The 18,550-nt window shown below is 39.5% G+C and overlaps 1 protein-coding gene across 1 annotated transcript in view; it reads left to right on the forward strand.

Moving 5' to 3' along the window:
- sos2 (son of sevenless homolog 2 (Drosophila)) overlaps positions 1-18,550 on the forward strand; it is a gene marked incomplete in the record, with an annotated part of 51,252 nt that overhangs the window by 31,501 nt on the left and 1,201 nt on the right. Inside the window, 18 exon segments of the mRNA XM_017412781.3 lie at positions 694-837; positions 1,570-1,680; positions 4,882-4,980; positions 5,229-5,359; positions 5,500-6,155; positions 6,256-6,337; positions 7,224-7,352; positions 7,782-7,894; positions 10,491-10,713; positions 10,803-10,922; positions 11,010-11,172; positions 11,695-11,812; positions 13,384-13,556; positions 13,650-13,766; positions 15,692-15,956; positions 16,085-16,126; positions 16,235-16,335; positions 18,420-18,550. Of these exon segments, the coding sequence (XP_017268270.2) occupies positions 694-837; positions 1,570-1,680; positions 4,882-4,980; positions 5,229-5,359; positions 5,500-6,155; positions 6,256-6,337; positions 7,224-7,352; positions 7,782-7,894; positions 10,491-10,713; positions 10,803-10,922; positions 11,010-11,172; positions 11,695-11,812; positions 13,384-13,556; positions 13,650-13,766; positions 15,692-15,956; positions 16,085-16,126; positions 16,235-16,335; positions 18,420-18,550 (2,918 nt within the window).

Below are 18,550 nucleotides of genomic sequence, written 5' to 3' on the forward strand. Positions count from 1 at the left end.
GGTATTTCTACCGGGAACGGCTACTCGCTGCGGTACTGACCAGAACCTCCAAGCCAAGCGCCCGGCGACCGAGCTTGCGCGCGTATCTGTGGACAGTTCAGCTGGGCTCAGAGAGAAAAAGGCAGTACCAGCAGGGAGCTGGTTGGAACTTCTGCTCGTTGCGAGAAGAGGTTTTTGAATAAAGTCTCAGTGCAGCGTCAGCCCTATTTATAGGGGGAGGGACTCTGCCCTCTCTGACGCTGACGAGTGTATCTCCAGCCAATCCTGGCTGGCGTAATGTAATAGGAGCTTCTGATGAGGTCACGCCATGGGCGTTCCCAATGTGAGACACGAAACAAATGCTATGAAAGAGAACATTCATGTTCGGTGCATTGGTAACTCTAAATTGCCCCGAGGTGTGAGTGAGAGTGTGAATTGTTTGTCCCAATGTGTCCTGTAATGGACTGGTGCCCTGTCCAGGGTGTTTCCCACCTCTCACCCAGTAACTGCTAGAGACGACTCCAGATTGCAAATAGGTAAAAAAGATGGGTGGATGAATGAAAGAAGTATTGTTGCAGGACACTGTTAATCAAGTTCTCCAGCCAGACGCAACAAAAACTGACCTCCGCTCCGACCACATTAACGTGCAGCAGATATTCAAAGGATTCTTGACTTTCATTATTTCTCAGTTCATTTGTTTGCTGGCTGTTGCAGGATGTGGAGGTGACCTTCAGTAACATCCTGGACATCCATGAGCTGACAGTGAAGCTCCTGGGACTCATTGAGGATGCTGTGGAGATGACCGCTGATGGCAGTCCTCACCCGCTGGTGGGCAGCTGCTTCGAAGATCTAGCAGAGGTACAGACTGCAAACTTTATAGACCTTCATCAAAAGGATGCCGCAATGAGGAATTTTTCAATGATGATTTATTATTATTTTCAAATTGTCCATCTCAAAAGCTTCAAAATGATAAGAAGTTTGTTAAAATTGGCGATTTATCACCGGCCTGGTAACAAGTTAGTTTTGATACGAGAGTGCCAGTTGGAAAACTCTATTTTTAATGGCCTGGAGTGATTACTTTGGAAAATCCAGCCCTATATTTCAAAAGGGGAATTCCCGAGCTTCACATTACAATTTGTTTACAAATAAGATCTTATTGAAGCATCTTGATGTATTCATAGTCACACTTCAAAATAAATCCTGAGCACTGAATTTCTCAAACCCTAAAGAAACTAAATATTTTTGCTCAACTTCAGTGTAATTAATTTTCATATTAAAAAAAGTGGAAAACAAATTCTCAAATGTAGGTTGTTCTATAAAATAAACATAAATAATTAACTTCCAATGTATTTTATGACCCTATGAAATCTGTTATTCTCCTCAAATTTTATTTATTTTTCTAAGTTCTCTGTTTTATGATGTAACCATATTTTTTTCATTTAAAAGTTGTTTTTTTATCATATGATTACTTATTAAAATGTCATTAAATAAATAGAGAACTATCCCCCAAAAAATTTATTATATTTTTGAATATTAATTCTTGGAAATCTGTGTGTGTGTGTGTGTGTGTGTGTGTGTGTGTGTGTTTAGGAGCAGGCATTTGACCCCTATGAGATCCTGGCTCAGGTTATTCTTGACTCAACATTTGCAGATCACTTCAGCAACCTGATGGCACGGCCAACAGTTTGGCAAAACTTACAGGTAAGATGATTGACTTGAGTTTGCTTTTTTTTTTTAAATACTCGACTGTGCTTCTGTTTAGGCATTAAAGAAGGTTTTTCTAATTTTTTTATACTTAAGATATTTAGATTTTGTGCTTTGACAAAATTGAAAGTCTTAAAAAAAACATGTCTTCACCTATTATTTATATTTGCTTTGGGAGATTAATAACAAAAACCCTTTAGCTTTGCTGGAACCGCATTTCCCACTTGTCATTGTCTGAGCTTTCTTAAAAAGTATGAATCGATAAAAATGCAAAACTTTTTAATATCAAAGTCTAAGAACTGGTCACGCCTAGTAATCAGTGTTTTAATATTTGTTCCCGCGTTGCTTTGAAGTTAACCTGGGTGCCAGGTGGAATTTCTCCAATATGGTTTGAAGGCATGTCATGACTTATTCACTGGTGCTGTTGTATTTGGACATTCCTCACAAGAAACGCGCTGAAAGCCTCGGCGGAGTACAGTTTGGCAGCTTTTGAAGATGTTTGTTGTTGTTGTCTCGGGCCAAACTCTATTGTGGCCAAGTGACGCATTTTTGCACTCCAGACGCACTCACAGGAACGCTGTTGAAAGACTTATTCAATTTTCTGCTCCTTTTTTCCCCCAAGTTTTTGAACAGACATATTGTGTGAATTCTGAGTCAGCACTGTTTTTCTGTTTATAGTTTCTTACCAACTTTTCTGCGGTCTAACTGCTTCTGCGTACTGCATTATTTTAACCATTCATTTATCAAAATGCTCAGGTCACCCATCAATAGTGTCTTATGACTTTTGGTTTTTGTAACCTTTATACTTTTCAAAATATTTTGCTTTTTTATAATAAAAATCCTCATGATCCTTGAACTCTTTCAAAAGCCATTTCTTTTTAAAATCTGCTTCAGCATACTTGGACGATTCTTGTCTTCTTCTACTACTTTTAGCTACCGTTCTGCTCCTTTCAGCTTCTGTTTTCCTTGTTTTAACTTTTAACAACTCCATTTCAGCTTCAGGAAGGTCATTCAGCCGTCTCTCTACCTTTTTACAGAAAACGCAGTTTCTCTATTTTAACATCAACAACACATAACCCCTTTCTAAAGCCTCTCTTGCTGTAAAATAATGTCAAAAATAGACCATTTGACTGAGCATCCTGTTGGTGTAATGTACCTCAGGCTGAGGCTTTGCTGTGGTCACCCAGAACCACCAGTCAAACCCCACATACAGTGTCTATAAAAAGCATTCACCCCTTGGATGTTTTCTGCTTTTATTGCTGTCATAAATCAGTCTTGGTCAATAAAAATTGGCTGCCTTTACAGAAAAATCGTCAATTTCTTTTTTTAAGAAAATTTGATTAAGAAGTGAAATCACATTTCCACAGACCGGTATCAGGTAAATAAAAATATTTAGTGCAAAAAAAGTTCAATAATAATTACATAAATATTCACCCCCTTTAAAAAGACTGTCCTTATTCAATTCAGAAAAACGATTATTGAAAAGAACAAGTCATGGATGGATACAGAAGGTTTTCCAAGACCCTAAACTTCCCCAGGAGTTCTGTTAAATCCATCATCAGGAGATGGAAGGAATATGGGACGTGTGTAAATCTACCAAACGCAATCTTTTTAATGGGGGGTTGAGGGGACAGGAAAGACACCCAGAATGAAACACAAGCGCTGGTCCGGTGTAGTTTCTATTGAATGAAAAACACAAAGTTAGTGACAGCAATAACTGCAAATACTAACGTGGGGAGTAGAGAGCGTAAAGAGTAAGCAGAGTGAGGAAATGTGGTCCATCTGCTTTAATTTGTAGAGCAATTGCTGATGTATTGATGTGCTCTAAATGTAGCTCATTGTTTCCCTGTTCTCCATCAGCACTGCTGATGTCTTTCTCTTTTCCTTGTTCCCCAGGTTGTTTCTTTTCCTCCACACAGACTCTGTAACTGCCGCTGTGGAGTCTAAGTACTAGCGTATTGATTATGAGTCATCTATCAGGCAATCAGAAGATTAAAGTGGATCCTATAACCCAACCCCCCACTTATTGTGCTGCCTTGCTTGTTGCTCTGTTTGGAACAGTTTCACATTTATAGACTGAAACGCGCACATGGATTTCCAGCTTGTTGTTTGTTTGGTGTGTTTGTATGTGTTGTATAGAGTCAGAAGTGTAGATTTACCTGGCGTTTTACTACATTTATTTGGAAATAAAAGGCCTAACATTGATTGACGGAATGCATATCACCCATAGCCTTTAATGCCTTTTTAATGAAGCTAAAGCCTCTTTCACAAAACGGTTTCGCAAAAAGGCCACACAGACAGACCAGTCCGTCTTTAAGCTGCCTCCAGTCGTTCATAAATCACCGATTGGGCCGGCCATGTCCCACACAGGCGTGAGCTTTTAGGATTGAAGCGAGCATTGTGGAGCAGAACTCAGCTCCGACGATGTGGAGCACAACACATTAAATGTGTGACGGGCGTCTTCCTCGTACCTTTTTCAAAATATGGCAAATTAACTTTGTTTAGTGACTCTCTGTGGTTAACCTTCTTTTTTAACTAAATGCAAAGTTGCTGTGCGTCATCATTGATTTTCAGTTGATAGTAAATCTGTTTGTCGTTTAATCCTGCGACTGGTTGGTCATACAGACTTCATCACATTATTGACCTGTTTACCTTTGGCTTACCTTTCCACATGTTGACCATTGCATCTCTGTTACCACCTCGCCTCACAGCATCCCGATCCATTCAGAATTCTCACCAAGGCAGTCAGAAGTCCAGGCCTGAGCTGTTTTGTTATTTTAAGAAATGACTTTGAGTGTAGCCCTTTTTGAGCTCACTAAGGACTATTAGCTGTCAGCCATTTTGAATTGGGTTGACTTAAAAAGGCAATCAGCTGTAGATGTGCATCCATTGATAACTTGATCTTCTGATCCCACTTAAAATCTGTCCATTGGTTCATCAGATATTTTGCTAAGAGACAGGCTGATTGGCCATGAGCGTTTGACTCTAAAATCAGTTTGTATTTAAGTTTTAAGCAAAGATGCTACAGAATGTGTAGCTCAAAGTTTTGTTCAAACTTTGAAAGGGATGGTTGGACTCCCTTCCTTTTAAGCCTTGATGGCTTGTGTTTTACGTATATGAAGGTTTTTTGTGAACCAGTTTATAATGATGTTATGCTGCTGCATCACTAACAGGCTCTGTATTTGTTTTTGTTTCCAGTCAGTTGCAGATGGCTTTAAAGAATTTGTCCAGTATGTCCTTCCCCAGCTGATGAAGGCTCCTGTGTACCACTGTATGCACTACTTTGAGCTACTGCAGGTATGTACCCATATTTGGACCATTCTGGTCATAAGCATGTAGTCAAAAGCTGAATATGGGTGCTTCTTTTAAAAAAAAATCTTCTGATAACTAATAACTCGAGGGAAAAAAATATTTTTGTTTGTTTCCTTTTGGTGTACCAGTAAGGCAACTATTATTGTGAAGTACCTGTGTGCTCTTCGTACCATCTGTAATGTTCTGTGTTATGTGAGATGAAGCGGCATATGTTTGCTCTGGCTCTTTTGCAGCAACTTCAAGAGCGCAGTGATGACCAAGATGACAGAGAATGTCTGAAACAGGCCCTGACAGCGTTGCTTAACCTTCAGAGCAGCATGGAGCGCATCCATTCGAAGTACCAGTGTCGGCGCATCTTTGCCAGGTACAACTACAGTAGATCTGGAAAAATGATTGTGCCGATTTCTCTTTGTCAAGCAAAAGTTTCCCATATTCCTGTGGTTTGATGTATAGATTATATTTTAGGCTCTGCTCTTTCTGATGAACTTTACTCTTCCCTTCCAGTGAGCCCATATACCGCTTGTACAGCCGGCAGGTTCGTAGCAAACAGCAAGCCATCAAGCGCATGACCGAGATCCAGAAAAGCATTGACGGCTGGGAAGGGAAAGACATTGGTCAGTGTTGCAGCGAGTTAATTCTTGAGGGGCCCCTTTTTCGAGCGGGCGCTAAACAAGAGAGACACATCTTCCTGTTTGATGGCCTTATGATCAGCTGTAAGGCCAATCAAAGCTCCCGGCTCCCGGGGTCTGGCAGCGGGGCGGAGTACCGCCTCAAGGAGAAGTTTGTGCTGAGGAAGATCCGCGTCGTGGACCGCGGGGACACGGCAGACCTGTCGAATGCTTTTGAACTAATAGGCAAAGATGAAAGCAGCTCAGTTTTTTCTGCACGGACATCAGATGACAAAGCTCTGTGGATGGCAGCACTGGTGACTCTTCAGTATCGCTCCACTTTGGATCGCATGCTGGACACAGTACTGCAAACTGAAGAACAGGAACATCCTCTGAGACTGCCGTCCTCAGAGTTTTACCAGTTTGCTGAGCAAGACTCTGGAGAAAATATAGTATTTGAGGACAAAGTGCAGAGCAAAACTGGTATCCCTATCATTAAAGCCGGCACAGTGGTCAAGCTCATAGAGAGGCTCACCTACCATATGTATGCTGGTAGGTTTCTGCAGTAGCTGTACTAGTACAAAGACACATGTGGTGTTCTGTTTTCTTTTAGGAGTTTATTGCATAATTCAATTTTTTTCTTTTCTTGTAGATCCTAACTTTGTGCGCACATTTCTTACCACCTACCGGTCATTCTGCAAACCACAGGAGCTTCTTACCTTGCTTATAGACAGGTATGGTTCACGAAAAGCAGCTACGGGATTTCTAATGCTGCAGTTCTTAGCTATTTGTTCTAATATTCTTAGGTTGCACGGATGTAGAAAACTGCTAGGACAACACAAATGAACACGTTGTCGGTCACTCTGTTTACAAACGTTCAGCTTTTTCCTACAATCAGGGTAGATTTTAAACCAAATGTATGATCAGCTTTTTTTATTTATAAGGATTTTATGTATGATTAGTTAAGTTTAAGAATTAAATTTTAATATAATTTAAATTTCATTTTAACAATCTTGTCAGCTAAAAAAGCAAACTCAACAGGATGTTTTATAGTTTATTTTTAATTCTAAAGTAATTGTACACAAACTTGTTTCTCTGCTGATCTGCTCTTTTTAAATTAACATTAAGAACCTAATGAGCTGATATTAGTAATTAATTAGCTACATTATGAGCCTGCAGTTGGCTGTATATTTCACCTGGTAACATGCTAACTTTTGTTGCTTGTTGCAAACATTTGTTTCAAAACAGTTTTACCTCAAAAAGCAAGATGGGTGTCACTCCTCTGGTAGGCAAGCCACAAATAAAATGTACAACCAACCGATGATGTTTTTTTGTTTTGTTTTATTTTTTTAAAACGAGCGTAAGCTAAATGACGGTTTAGAGCAACAGGTAGGAGAGGGGGACTACACAAAACAATTAAATAAAAAAAGGCTTTATCTCTACTTCCTTATGAAAAGGCATATAAGCCATAAGAATGTATGATGGAAAGAAATTCTGGTTTTGACATTGTAACTTGTTAACGCTGTGATATGCCTTGAAACAAGTATTCAGCCCGTACTTAGTTGCCAGATAGTTATGTGTTGTAGGTCTCCTGACATCCAGAAATGTGTCTTTTCTCAGGATCAATATCCCTGGGTCGGCAGAGAAGGAAAAGGAAGACGAACGGCAGACTATCTGGAATGGTAATCCTCCAACAGCAGCCGAACTCCAGAGGTTCAGAAAGGAATATGTGCAGCCAGTCCAGCTCAGGTAAAAAAAAGCCATCCAGGCAGAGTTCACCAACTAGGGATGAGTTTTGAGACAAAAACTATATTTTTTAACACATTTTTTATTGAATTTTTAACATTTTACATTGACAACAATTAACAAGCACCCTGGTACCTTTCTGTGACAAGTTAATAAAAGACAAACAGGAGAAAAATGCATACATAAATAAAAAATAAAAATGTCTTAAACTTTGGTACTAATATGCATTGCTTCAAGGAATGCCAAGTCTTTAGTTTAATTAATTGGTTCTATTTTAATTTTTCTTCATATACACAAACTAAACAGGAAAAAAAAATATTTGGCTTATTATAAGAGGCTGGTTCACAATGAATGAAAGTTCCTTTTTAACATGAATGACAGCATGAACTTGTAAATGAGTGACAAAATGTATGTCTATTTGTTCCTTCACAGGGTTCTCAATGTGTTTCGTCAGTGGGTTGAGCATCATTTCTATGACTTTGAAAATGATCCAGACCTGAGAGCTCGGTTGGAGAACTGCATCACCACCAAAATTCAACTTCGAGGTCAGTCACGTACACAGTGGAAGGTCTATTAAGACACAAATTTAAACAGTACTGGTTAGTTTTCATACAGCATCCTGTAATTTTCAGCATCTTGCTCTTAATAAAAATCACAATGATTTAAAGGATAAAAAAACAAATCCATTTACATCTGAAATCAAAAATTAACATACACTCATGACAAATGTCACATTAATTTTGGGCTTTGAATGATTTATTAGAATTATTTTCCATGGTGGAAATACTTTACAACATACAACTTACAGTCTTACAATGATTTATTTAAAAAAACACAAGAATTGGTCGCACAAGTTTGGATTTATTATGCTCACGGAAGATCTGAGAAGGAGAAGAAACTGGTTCAGATCTTCAGGAACGACCCAGGAACCTCCAAGGCTCAAGCTCGCCATGAACTGGAACTGCTGGAAGACCGGTGTCCCTGTCCACAGTGAGGACAGTTTTATCACCATGGACTGAGAGGTTGGACTGCAACCTGCAGCTGCCCACATGAACAAACCAAATGTCTCCTGGAGACAGGTTTGATGGTCAGATGAGACAGAGACTGTACCAACTGTCCAGCATGGCGGTGGTAGCATACTGCTGTGGTTTTGGTGCATTGGACAAAATATTCAGAGGGAGGGCGACATCCAAATTCTTCAACTTCACCTCAAATCAGCAGCTAGACAGTTCAGACTTGGACCCAGTTGGACTTTCCAACAGGATAATCATCCCAAACTCACAGGAGAACTTTTCCTTGTAGTTAAGATATGCTTCTAAGACATTTGACAAACAGCAGCCAAATGTAATAAATATGTTTCTTTTGCCACCATTCAACAGGTGGAAATAATAAACTCCGTGAGGCAAAGTTGACCACATGTCCGTTCTCACTGTTATAAAGCAGCTCAGAGCTGGTTGCACAGATCCTGTTTATGTCTTGTCAAAATGTTTGAGTACCTCTTTGGTTTAAAACCAAAGAAATCCCATTCAGTGACTTTATGGCAACAAACAGCTGACCTCCACATCTGTATAAAAAAAAAAGGTCGATTTCCTGTCCTGCTCCACCTCCACCCCAAGAAACGGCTGACTTAAAGAGAGCTGGTAATTTTATCACCTTTTGTTGGTTATTGGACTGACAGTGGCTGATCAAAAAATGTTAGCCTGTTGCCCAACACTAGTTTGTTGCAACACAAACTGTGCAATGTTGTTACAAAATCAACCATGTTACGAGGGCCTATTCCATGTAACTGTCAAACACAAAAAGTGGCGTGAAAAATTCAGTGTCATAGTGTTCATAGGATTAAATTGCTCTAGGTGGCAAAAAATTTGCTTATCTTACAACTTCATTCAGAGCAGCGGTTAGCTGTGTTCCTCTGTGATTATCCAAAGAAAGCTCTGACTGCTTTCTGTTGGAAATAGGCATGGGCTGGTGGGAGATTCTGACAGGATAACCACAGCGTAGTGGTATTAAAGTATTAAAACTTAAATTTAAAAATGCATCACACGATTTGTTTGCTTTTCTTTAAAAACGAAAATGCAGTCACTATTCTTGCTTTTTTTACGTCTGTACCAGTTTCAACTTGAGGTATCAATTCAGATGCAGTTAATTGTTGCAGTTAATGAGACAATAATTTACCTTTTTATCCCCCTGTTTTTAAAATTTGAATCTCAAATGAAGTAAAAGTTCAGTGGTTTAATGTGATAAGATAATATTGAGCTTGCAAAGACAGTGGTTCTTTATACGTATCTGGCTATTTTGAAGTTGCGTAAAGAGAATCTAAAAATGCAATGCGCTCAGATAATATGGCTAGTTTCTCTTTTCTAAATTTTCTCTGATAGGCCCAATAAGAAATAGTCCCCCCCCCACATTATAAAAGCCTGAATTGCTTCCCACAACATGGAGGCTGTGACCTCTGGAGTCTCATTTACCTGAAAGTAAAGTCTTTATCTAGGAATAAATCATTTCAGATCCATCATCACATGAAACACGAAACCTACATTAATCCAGAAATATGTGATAAGTGCTAGCCCAATTCCCCTTGGAACAAACAACTTCCCAAATTCAACACCTTCCCCTCTTCTAGCAGAAGAATCAAACCAATGACGTCTGTTATTTCTCTTAAATTAAACCAAAACCAAGACCTGTCATTAGTTTGATCATACTTCAAAATGACCTGAGGGAATGAGTAGATAAGAAAATATGAAAAGACAAAAAAAACAAAACAACCAAGAAGCAAAGAAGGTTTGATTGTGGCACATTCATCAGTCAGTTGTGTCCTGTTAAGGTAAGAAAATAGATACAAAATACAAATCGGTCCTTTTGTATTTTAAGTAAAACACTGATACCATAATCAGCCAAGTAAGAGTTGTACCCAGGACTGTAAGACAGAGACAAACCCAGCACTCAGCTGATGTTACATGCTTGAATTGTAGATCTCAGCCACTCAGACAGATAAAAGGAGCTCCAACATGTCCCAAACTTGGGCCATCTTCGGATCCAAATTCTTTAGTTTCTTGTTGACAAACTCAAAGCTGGTCTGGTCTCCAACAGGCCCACTTTGATACGTGCTTTATATTGTTTTTTTGTTTGTTTGTTTTACAGGCAAGTCGATGAGAAAATGGGTAGAATCCATCAATAAAATCATCAAAAGGAAACTACAGACTCAGTCAAATGGCATCAGTCACAACATCACCTTTGAAAGCCCTCCTCCTCCCATCGAGTGGCACATTTGCAGAACTGGCCAAGTGGACTCATTTGATCTCATGACGCTTCACCCAATAGAGATCGCTCGCCAGCTGACCCTGATTGAGTCAGAGCTCTACAGGTAAACGCAGAAGACTTTGGAGGCCAGTGAAAGCAGGTTGACGTCAGAATCTGTATGTAGTAATCAAACGTTTAATGCTCGGCCCACAGAGCCGTTCGGCCATCTGAACTTGTTGGCAGTGTCTGGACCAAAGAGGACAAAGAAAAGAACTCGCCAAACTTGCTCCGCATGATCCACCACACCACCAACTTAACACTATGGTTTGAAAAGTGAGTCCTCTCATTTACCGACCTACCTTAGTTTTAGGCTTCTTAGGAAAAAAAAAATACATGTGTGTTTATGTTTGTGTGTTGCAGATGTATTATAGAGACCGCAAACATGGAGGAGAGGGTGGCGGTGGTATCACGGATCATTGAGATCCTGCAAGTTTTCCAGGAGCTCAACAACTTTAACGGTGTGCTGGAGGTGGTCAGTGCCATCAACTCTGCTCCAGTCTACAGGTTGGACCACACCATGGAGGTGAGTCAAACTGCTGTGGGGACAGGAAGCTTTGGTTATCTCTGGAGCTTCAACAGCAACAAAACATCTAATCTCATTAAACTAGAGAAGGGCTGTCAAACTCTGTTACACAAGGGGCCAACGTTCAAAAATTGGTCTTAGCTAAGGGTCAGTCAACATTTAATGGAAAAATATAGAAATAAACTTTGGTTTCAGATGTAATATGTCAAATTATTCATATAGAAATATCAATTACTTTTTCCCAATGACAAATTATATGTAATTTAGAACAAACATACTTTAATGAACAAAGAAAAATAGATCTAACCGAAAAAGAGACATCGTTATCATTCATTTTTATGCCATACTTTTTTATTCCATACATATGCCATACTCATCAGCTTTTAAGTTTTTTTTAGTAATACATTTGATCACAACCCATTAAAACAGCTTAAAAACATTAACATTAACAAAAAAAACTTCTTATGACCTTTTTTTTATTTAAAATAAATCCATTTGACTTTTTCTTTCCTTCTTCCACAGGCAATACCAGAAAGGAAAAAGAAAATCCTAGACGAGGCAGTGGAACTAGGCCAGGACCATTTTAAGAAATACTTGGCTAAACTCAAGTCAATAAACCCACCCTGCGTGCCTTTCTTTGGTAAGTCCTGTACAATTTACTGTGCACATATGAATAAACAGAAGGTCATGATGGAAAACTGTCTTCTGTGAACACTCTATTGTAAGTCACTTTTAATTGTGACAAAAACGATTATCATCACCCACTGTCGAAAGGCGAAGGTATAGGATTGCATTTTTCCCCTCGTCTGTGTGTGCATTTGCATATTTGTGTTTCTGTCTGTTACCAGAATACTTCATGAACCAGCTGACTGATTTTAATTAAACTTGCAGAAACAAATCATTGGACAAAGAACTACAGCTGATTAACTTTTGGAGCAAAAAGTAATTAAAAGTAAAGTAAAAAATAATTAAAAATAGTTAAAAGCTGATTCAAGATTGATGCCACAGCCAACTGCTCTTAAAAACAATCCAAGAGTTATTGTACTCAATTTTGTTCAGGCTGTAGCTGAACGTGACTCACAACACGTACCTAAAGTGCTACTCATTTTGTGAAATCTTTGTTTAAAACTTTAGCATTAACTGTTGGAGTCGGCTTTGTTTGTCTGTTAGGAAAATATTTCACGAACCACCATGGATTTCAATGAATCTTTCCAAATCTATAGGCTCTTTGACAAAACGGTTCCCGTAAAATGGTCACAGAGACCAGTCCGTCTTTATGCTGCCTCTGGTAGAAGAAACTGGCCATGTCCCACACACACGTTAGCTTTCAGAAATGAAGCAAGGATCACGGGACCAAAAGAGGCGTGGAGCAGAACTTGGCTCTGTTGACGTGGAGCACAACGCATCAGATTTCTCCCTTGTATCATTTTCAGAATATAACAAATTAACTCTTTGTTGTTAGCTTTCTTTTTTAAAAATATAAATTAAATGTATCATCATCATCATCGATCTTCCCTCAGTAATATATCTGTTTGTTGTTTAATCTCACGGCTGGGTGGTCACACAGACCGTACGTACATCGTCCCTTCATCACATTATTGGCTTACTTTTTTATGTCGGCCGTTTAGGCTCTGTTACTACCTCACTTCACGGCACAAAGTTGCATCAGTCTGTTGAGAAATCATACCAACGTGGCCAGCAGACTTCTTAGTCCCGGCCTGAGGTATCTTGTGAAAGAGCCTTTTAGAAGCATATCTACAATTTACTAACTTTTAAAACCAATCCAAATGAAAATGCCACAACTAATCAACATCTGCCAACACAAAGATGATTATAACTCACAGGTTTACAGATTTTAAGATAAAATTTGGTGTGGTTGAAGCAAAGAGTCATTCACAGCACAGACTCTGAGTGGATATCTTGCAAAATCGCATGAGATCACGCATAACGATATTTTTAAGATTTTACCAAAATGGTTAGAACTCCATTTTTCAACATAAAATTATCTTAGTTTGAAACTGCCATGAAAGGCTGAATAAGCATTCCTTTTAAGAAATGTTAGTTCTTTAATGTATCATTCCCTGGGATTCCAACTCAGATATCTCCCCCTGCCCCTCCCCTAATGATGAGTTGGCTAATAGTAAAATCATTTAATAAGTTTTCACTTGGTTGCAGTTCAGTTTTCACCACTGATATGTTCTTCTTTCCCAGGTATTTATTTAACCAACATTCTGAAGACGGAGGAAGGCAACCCCGACTTCCTCAGATCCAACGACAAAGATTTGATCAACTTCAGCAAAAGAAGGAAAGTGGCTGAAATAACTGGAGAGATCCAGCAGTATCAGAACCAGCCGTACTGCCTGAAGGTGGAGGTAGAAATCAGGGTGAGAGCTCCTGCACTCAATAATTGGTGTTTTTAACACTAATACTTCTCATATCTGGAAGAATAAATTTTTTTTTATTATTATTTTGGACAGAGGTACTTTGAGAACCTGAACCCAATGGGTAACATGGATGAGAAGGAGTTTTCTGACTACCTGTTCAACTTGTCATTAGAAATTGAGCCACGGAACGCCAAGCAGCCTCCCAGATTTGTAAGTAATTTTAATTAATTTAAATGAAGTAACAGTGTAGCTTCTACGATACAATGCTTCCTGTAGGGCTGAACTTGTAGTTTTGGGTTCTGAACAATCACAAAATCAGTGTAATCGACAAAAGGTTTTTTTAATATTATAAAAATATTTAGCTCTGCCTGTCCTGTGTTCTTTCGTTTTATCTTGCCTCTTAAATGAGGTGCAACTCTGCCGCCGCTACTGCCTTTATGTGAGGGTGGAGGGTGGAGAGGGGCAGACATGTTAGAGAGGGGTCTGCTGCAGGCATTCAGAAATTATGAGGCCAAACACCAAGCTCTCTGCTTATAGCAGAACCATGTTTTTAAACAATGTTTGTGATTTTAAGGGAAGACCATTTCAGAAAGTTCTGTCAGAGCTTCAGATAATTTTCCTCAGATGTTGATTTTTATTGATTTACGTTGCTTTTTACCTTGCTGTTGGATGTTCAAATCTGCAGTTATAAAAAATATTTGGTTTAATTAGTTATTGAGTCTTTAGGAAAAGTGTCCTGTTATATTGGGATTGACAGTGTCGCACTCAGACTTGATCAATGTAAAGTCTGTCCTGAATTTACAAAACGGCAGCAAATCATCCACTCAGGATGGCCTAAAGTGAAGAAACTCCTTCCAGAAGAAGTCAAACCTTAATTCCTTGTGCATCATGAACTGACTACTGAGACACCACTGATAATCAGAGGAAAATGTCTCGTAGTTCCCAAGTCTTTGCAAGAAAAGGGTGTACATCTGGCTCATGAAGACCATCAGGGTATGGTTCACACCAAACAATGTCTCAGAGAACTTTCCTGGTGGTCACATGTAGATGATTTGGTCTACACAGTCCTGTCATCATGCACAATCTGTCAGGCTTCTGACAAAATGGCTAGTGTTTCACCTGCAACAGTACAACCTGCCAAGGTTCCAGGTGGTCCATTTGAACATGGAGTTTATGGCTGCAGGTTTGCCAACACCCTTGTTGCTTATTTCAGTAAATGACCTAAAGTAGCATTTACTCCTAATGCTACAATAAACACTGTCGTGTCATTTTTAACTTCTGTTTTTGCATGCAAAGGAAACCCTTACATCATCACAACCGATAATGGACCACAGTTTAAATCTTCTGCTTTTGCGACTTCGTGAGTGAACGTTGCATTAAGCACATCAAAACAAATGTATACCGTCCTCAGGCAAACTGATGTGTGGGACGCTTTAATAGAGCGCCAAAAGACTCCATTCAGGCAGCACAGGCTACACAATGACCCTGGAAGCCTGCAGTAACTGAAATGCTTCACGGCTACTGAGCTTCACCTCATGCTACAACCAGTGAATGTCCTTTCTAGCTCCTCTGAGGCAGACCAGTGCGGACAAAAGTGATGGGAAAAGAGGTAATGCAGCACGAGTTTCACTCTGCTCACAGGGCTCAAATGAAACACCAAGGACTTATGCAACAGATGAACCCCTCAGCCCTAAAATACACCATAAAAAAAGCACTTAAAAATAAATAATAATAATAATGTTTGTTTGGATAGTGGGGGAGATGTTGAGTTCTGGTCTGTTGCTGTAATGGCTCCTCGTCACCAGAGGGCTCTGCTGTGATGGTGCAGGGCAGAAGAGACTGTTAGAAGGACAGAGGAAAAATACAGGAAAGCGGAGTTCGGTTATGATTGAGTGTGAGCAATTGCTGGAATAAAGTTCACGAGTTTAATCTGTTGTCTCCTGTTTTTTTTACAGCTGCTACAACAGTTGCCATAACCCAAAATATGGCCTGGGCAGCTTTACTTCATAGATGTCGTAAAACTGTTTAGGAAACAATTAAAAGTTCTGATTTAAAACGTGCTTAGGTTTTGAGCAACAAAAGTTGGCTTTTATTGATAAATGTTGTTGAATAGTTTCTCTCCTCTCACCCCTCAGCCTAGGAAGATGATGTACGCTCTGAAATCCCCGGGGATCCGACCTGTGCGAACGTCTACCTCTGGTACCCTGAAGGGCCACCCTGTCCCCCTGGAGAGGGAGCCCGCCCATAAGATCACCTTTCGCAGTATTGCTGAGACCGAGCTGGAGCCGCTGGCGTCTGCCTCGGTCCCCACCTCTCCCAACACGCCCACCCCTCCGCAGTCGGCCTCTTCTGACCTCAGCTCGGTCTTCATAGAGCACGACCTCAGCAGTTCGTACGGCGGTGAGTGGAGCTGCTGCTGAAACGCAGAAGGGAACAAATCCAGCTTTAATCCTGCATTGAATTGGATTGATGAAGTTTCGCTGCTCATCTGCTTGTGAAAAAAAAATCATTTGTTTTTAATTTTACAGGTAGTAACTCCATATTCGCCTCAGTTCAGCTGCCGTCTTCAAGTGAGTGTGCAGTTTTCCCTTACTTTCGCTTATTATTCTCTTTTTCTTTAATTATTGTGGCTGCGACAGGAGGGTTTATGTGTGACATCTGTCTTCTGTTTATCTCAGAGTCACAATCAGTCTCGTGTGGCAGCCTTCACCAGCTTGGAGAGGACCCAAAGCCGCCTCCTTTGCCTCCTCGGAGGAAAGACACGGTCTCTGAATCAAAAGTAAGAAAAGTGGTAAAAATACTCACTTCGATCTAGTTCAGGGCTTTGCAACCTGCGGCTCTTTAGTCCCTCTGCAGCTTTGACCAATATACACAGTAAATAAATATTTTTATTCATAACCACAATAGAAAAAAAAGCTTCTTTTAGCAGTTTTCTTTTCCAATCCTATGTAAATCTGTGAGTACAATTTTAGTGACATTATAATACAAAAATCAAAACAGATTGGTTTGCACGAGTAGCTTGTTTTAGCAACTTCATTAATCCAACCTCCAGCCACAGTGTAGTTGTTCTCTGAATCCACCAGCAAAATTCAACATTTTTAACACGTTTGATGCTGAGGAGAAAAAGCAAGGTACTCTGGCGACCCCTGCAGAAGGGAGCAGCTGTAAGAGAAACAACAAAATAAGACGCTTTCCAGAAATATGTCTAGTGGCTTTGGTAACATCAAGCAATAAAAGTAAAAGCTGACTTAAAAGTTTTTTTACATACTGGTTTCATTTTTTTTATCAAGATCGAAGCATTTGCTTGCTGTAGGTACTCCATTTTCTTCTTCATTTGTAGCTTTAAAAAAAAAACTTTACACAAAAAGTAAGGGAACTTGTGAATTGTTCATTATTTCTTTGTTGTAACAATGCTTTTTGGCAATAAAACTCATATGGTGCCACATTTATTAGGAAGTGCAGTTGTGGGTTGATCAGCAGAGTTGAGTATTTGGGTTTTGCACTCATGAATAAAAACAGGTACCGTATTTTCCGCACTACAGGGCACACTGGATTATAAGGTGCACTGTCAATGAATGGTCCATTTTTGAACTTTTGTCATATATAAATCGCACTGGACTATAAGGCGCATCGTAGTGAACCTCCCAATTTTTGAAAGTTGTCATCTTGGAAGACAGAGTTCAGTCCCAGACGGTGGAGATGAAGTCAAATGTTTGGTAAAAAAAAAAAAAAAAAAGATGTCGAGTTTTTCTTGGTTACAGCCCACATACTCAACTCTGATGACACAAAAATGCATTTTTCCAAACAAACATGGCACCATTGAAGCTTTCCAGTGGAATAACATTTGTTGCCAAGAAGTGCTGTTACAACAAAAATGATTTGACTCTTCTGTCCTCACTGTGGCCCCTGTGGTCTCTTCTTATGAAGAACCATGCAGAAAATTCCTCTTCATGAACTTCATTGAGCAAGCTGTTTGACACAAAGTGAAAACTGAAATGAAAACACTTACATTGCCATAAAATGCACATAAACACACAAACGACTTCAATAAAACACAACAAGCCGAACAAATGTTTCCAAAAAACAAGTCAGCTCTAAAGCAGCGTGCTAACATATATGCTGATGCTAATGTTTTATGCTCACATCTGCAGACAGCAAGATTTAAGTGATTTATGCTCTAATTTACAATAAAAGCATTCAAATGCTTTTTCTTATCCTATAAAGTTACAGGCTGAGTTCAGCATAGAACAAAGGCAACAAACAGCAGGTAGTGTGTGCGAGCTGACAGAGACACATCTTCCTGTTTCCACTGATGTCATAACACGGGCCTAAACAACCTAAAATAAGACAAATGCACATTTATAAAAAAACAACTGGAAGTCAGGCTACAAACTAGAAGCACTTTGAGAGCACAAACCTAAGGTCAAACACAGATTTCCTTACTTTTTGTGCCGTGTCTATATCTTCAATTTCATAATATAACAGACAGTAAATTTTTATATGTGGTGTTAATACAACACCTGAAGAGCTATCTTTATTTCAAGTTTGTTTTGCAGCTTTGAACCAGTTTTATTTAGTGGGAGAAGGAGAGAAATGTCTCTGGATTGACAGTGTTTCACACCTCTGGTTTAGTGGAAATAAATTTGGCGAAGCACAAATAAAATCAAATAGAATAATCTTTATTTGTCCCTCAGTGGGGAAATTAAAGTGCATCAGCAGCAGGATACATAACAAAATTTCACACATTAAAACAAAAGCAATAATAAATGAAAAAAATATAAAAACTACACAGTTAGTAAAGGTTTCTGAGAACATTTTTATGTATAGAAACATCTTACATATCTTGTGTTTTTTCTGTCGCAGCCGAGCCCTCGCTCCGACAGTCCTCCAGCCATCCCTCCCCGACTGCCTCCCCCTCTGCCAAGGAACCAGCCTCGGCCCCTGCTCTACAACAGCCCCCCCATAGATGGGCCCCTGCCCAGCCCACCCCCTCC

Source organism: Kryptolebias marmoratus, linkage group LG10 (assembly GCF_001649575.2).
Source record: "Kryptolebias marmoratus isolate JLee-2015 linkage group LG10, ASM164957v2, whole genome shotgun sequence".
Lineage (NCBI taxonomy): Eukaryota > Metazoa > Chordata > Actinopteri > Cyprinodontiformes > Rivulidae > Kryptolebias > Kryptolebias marmoratus.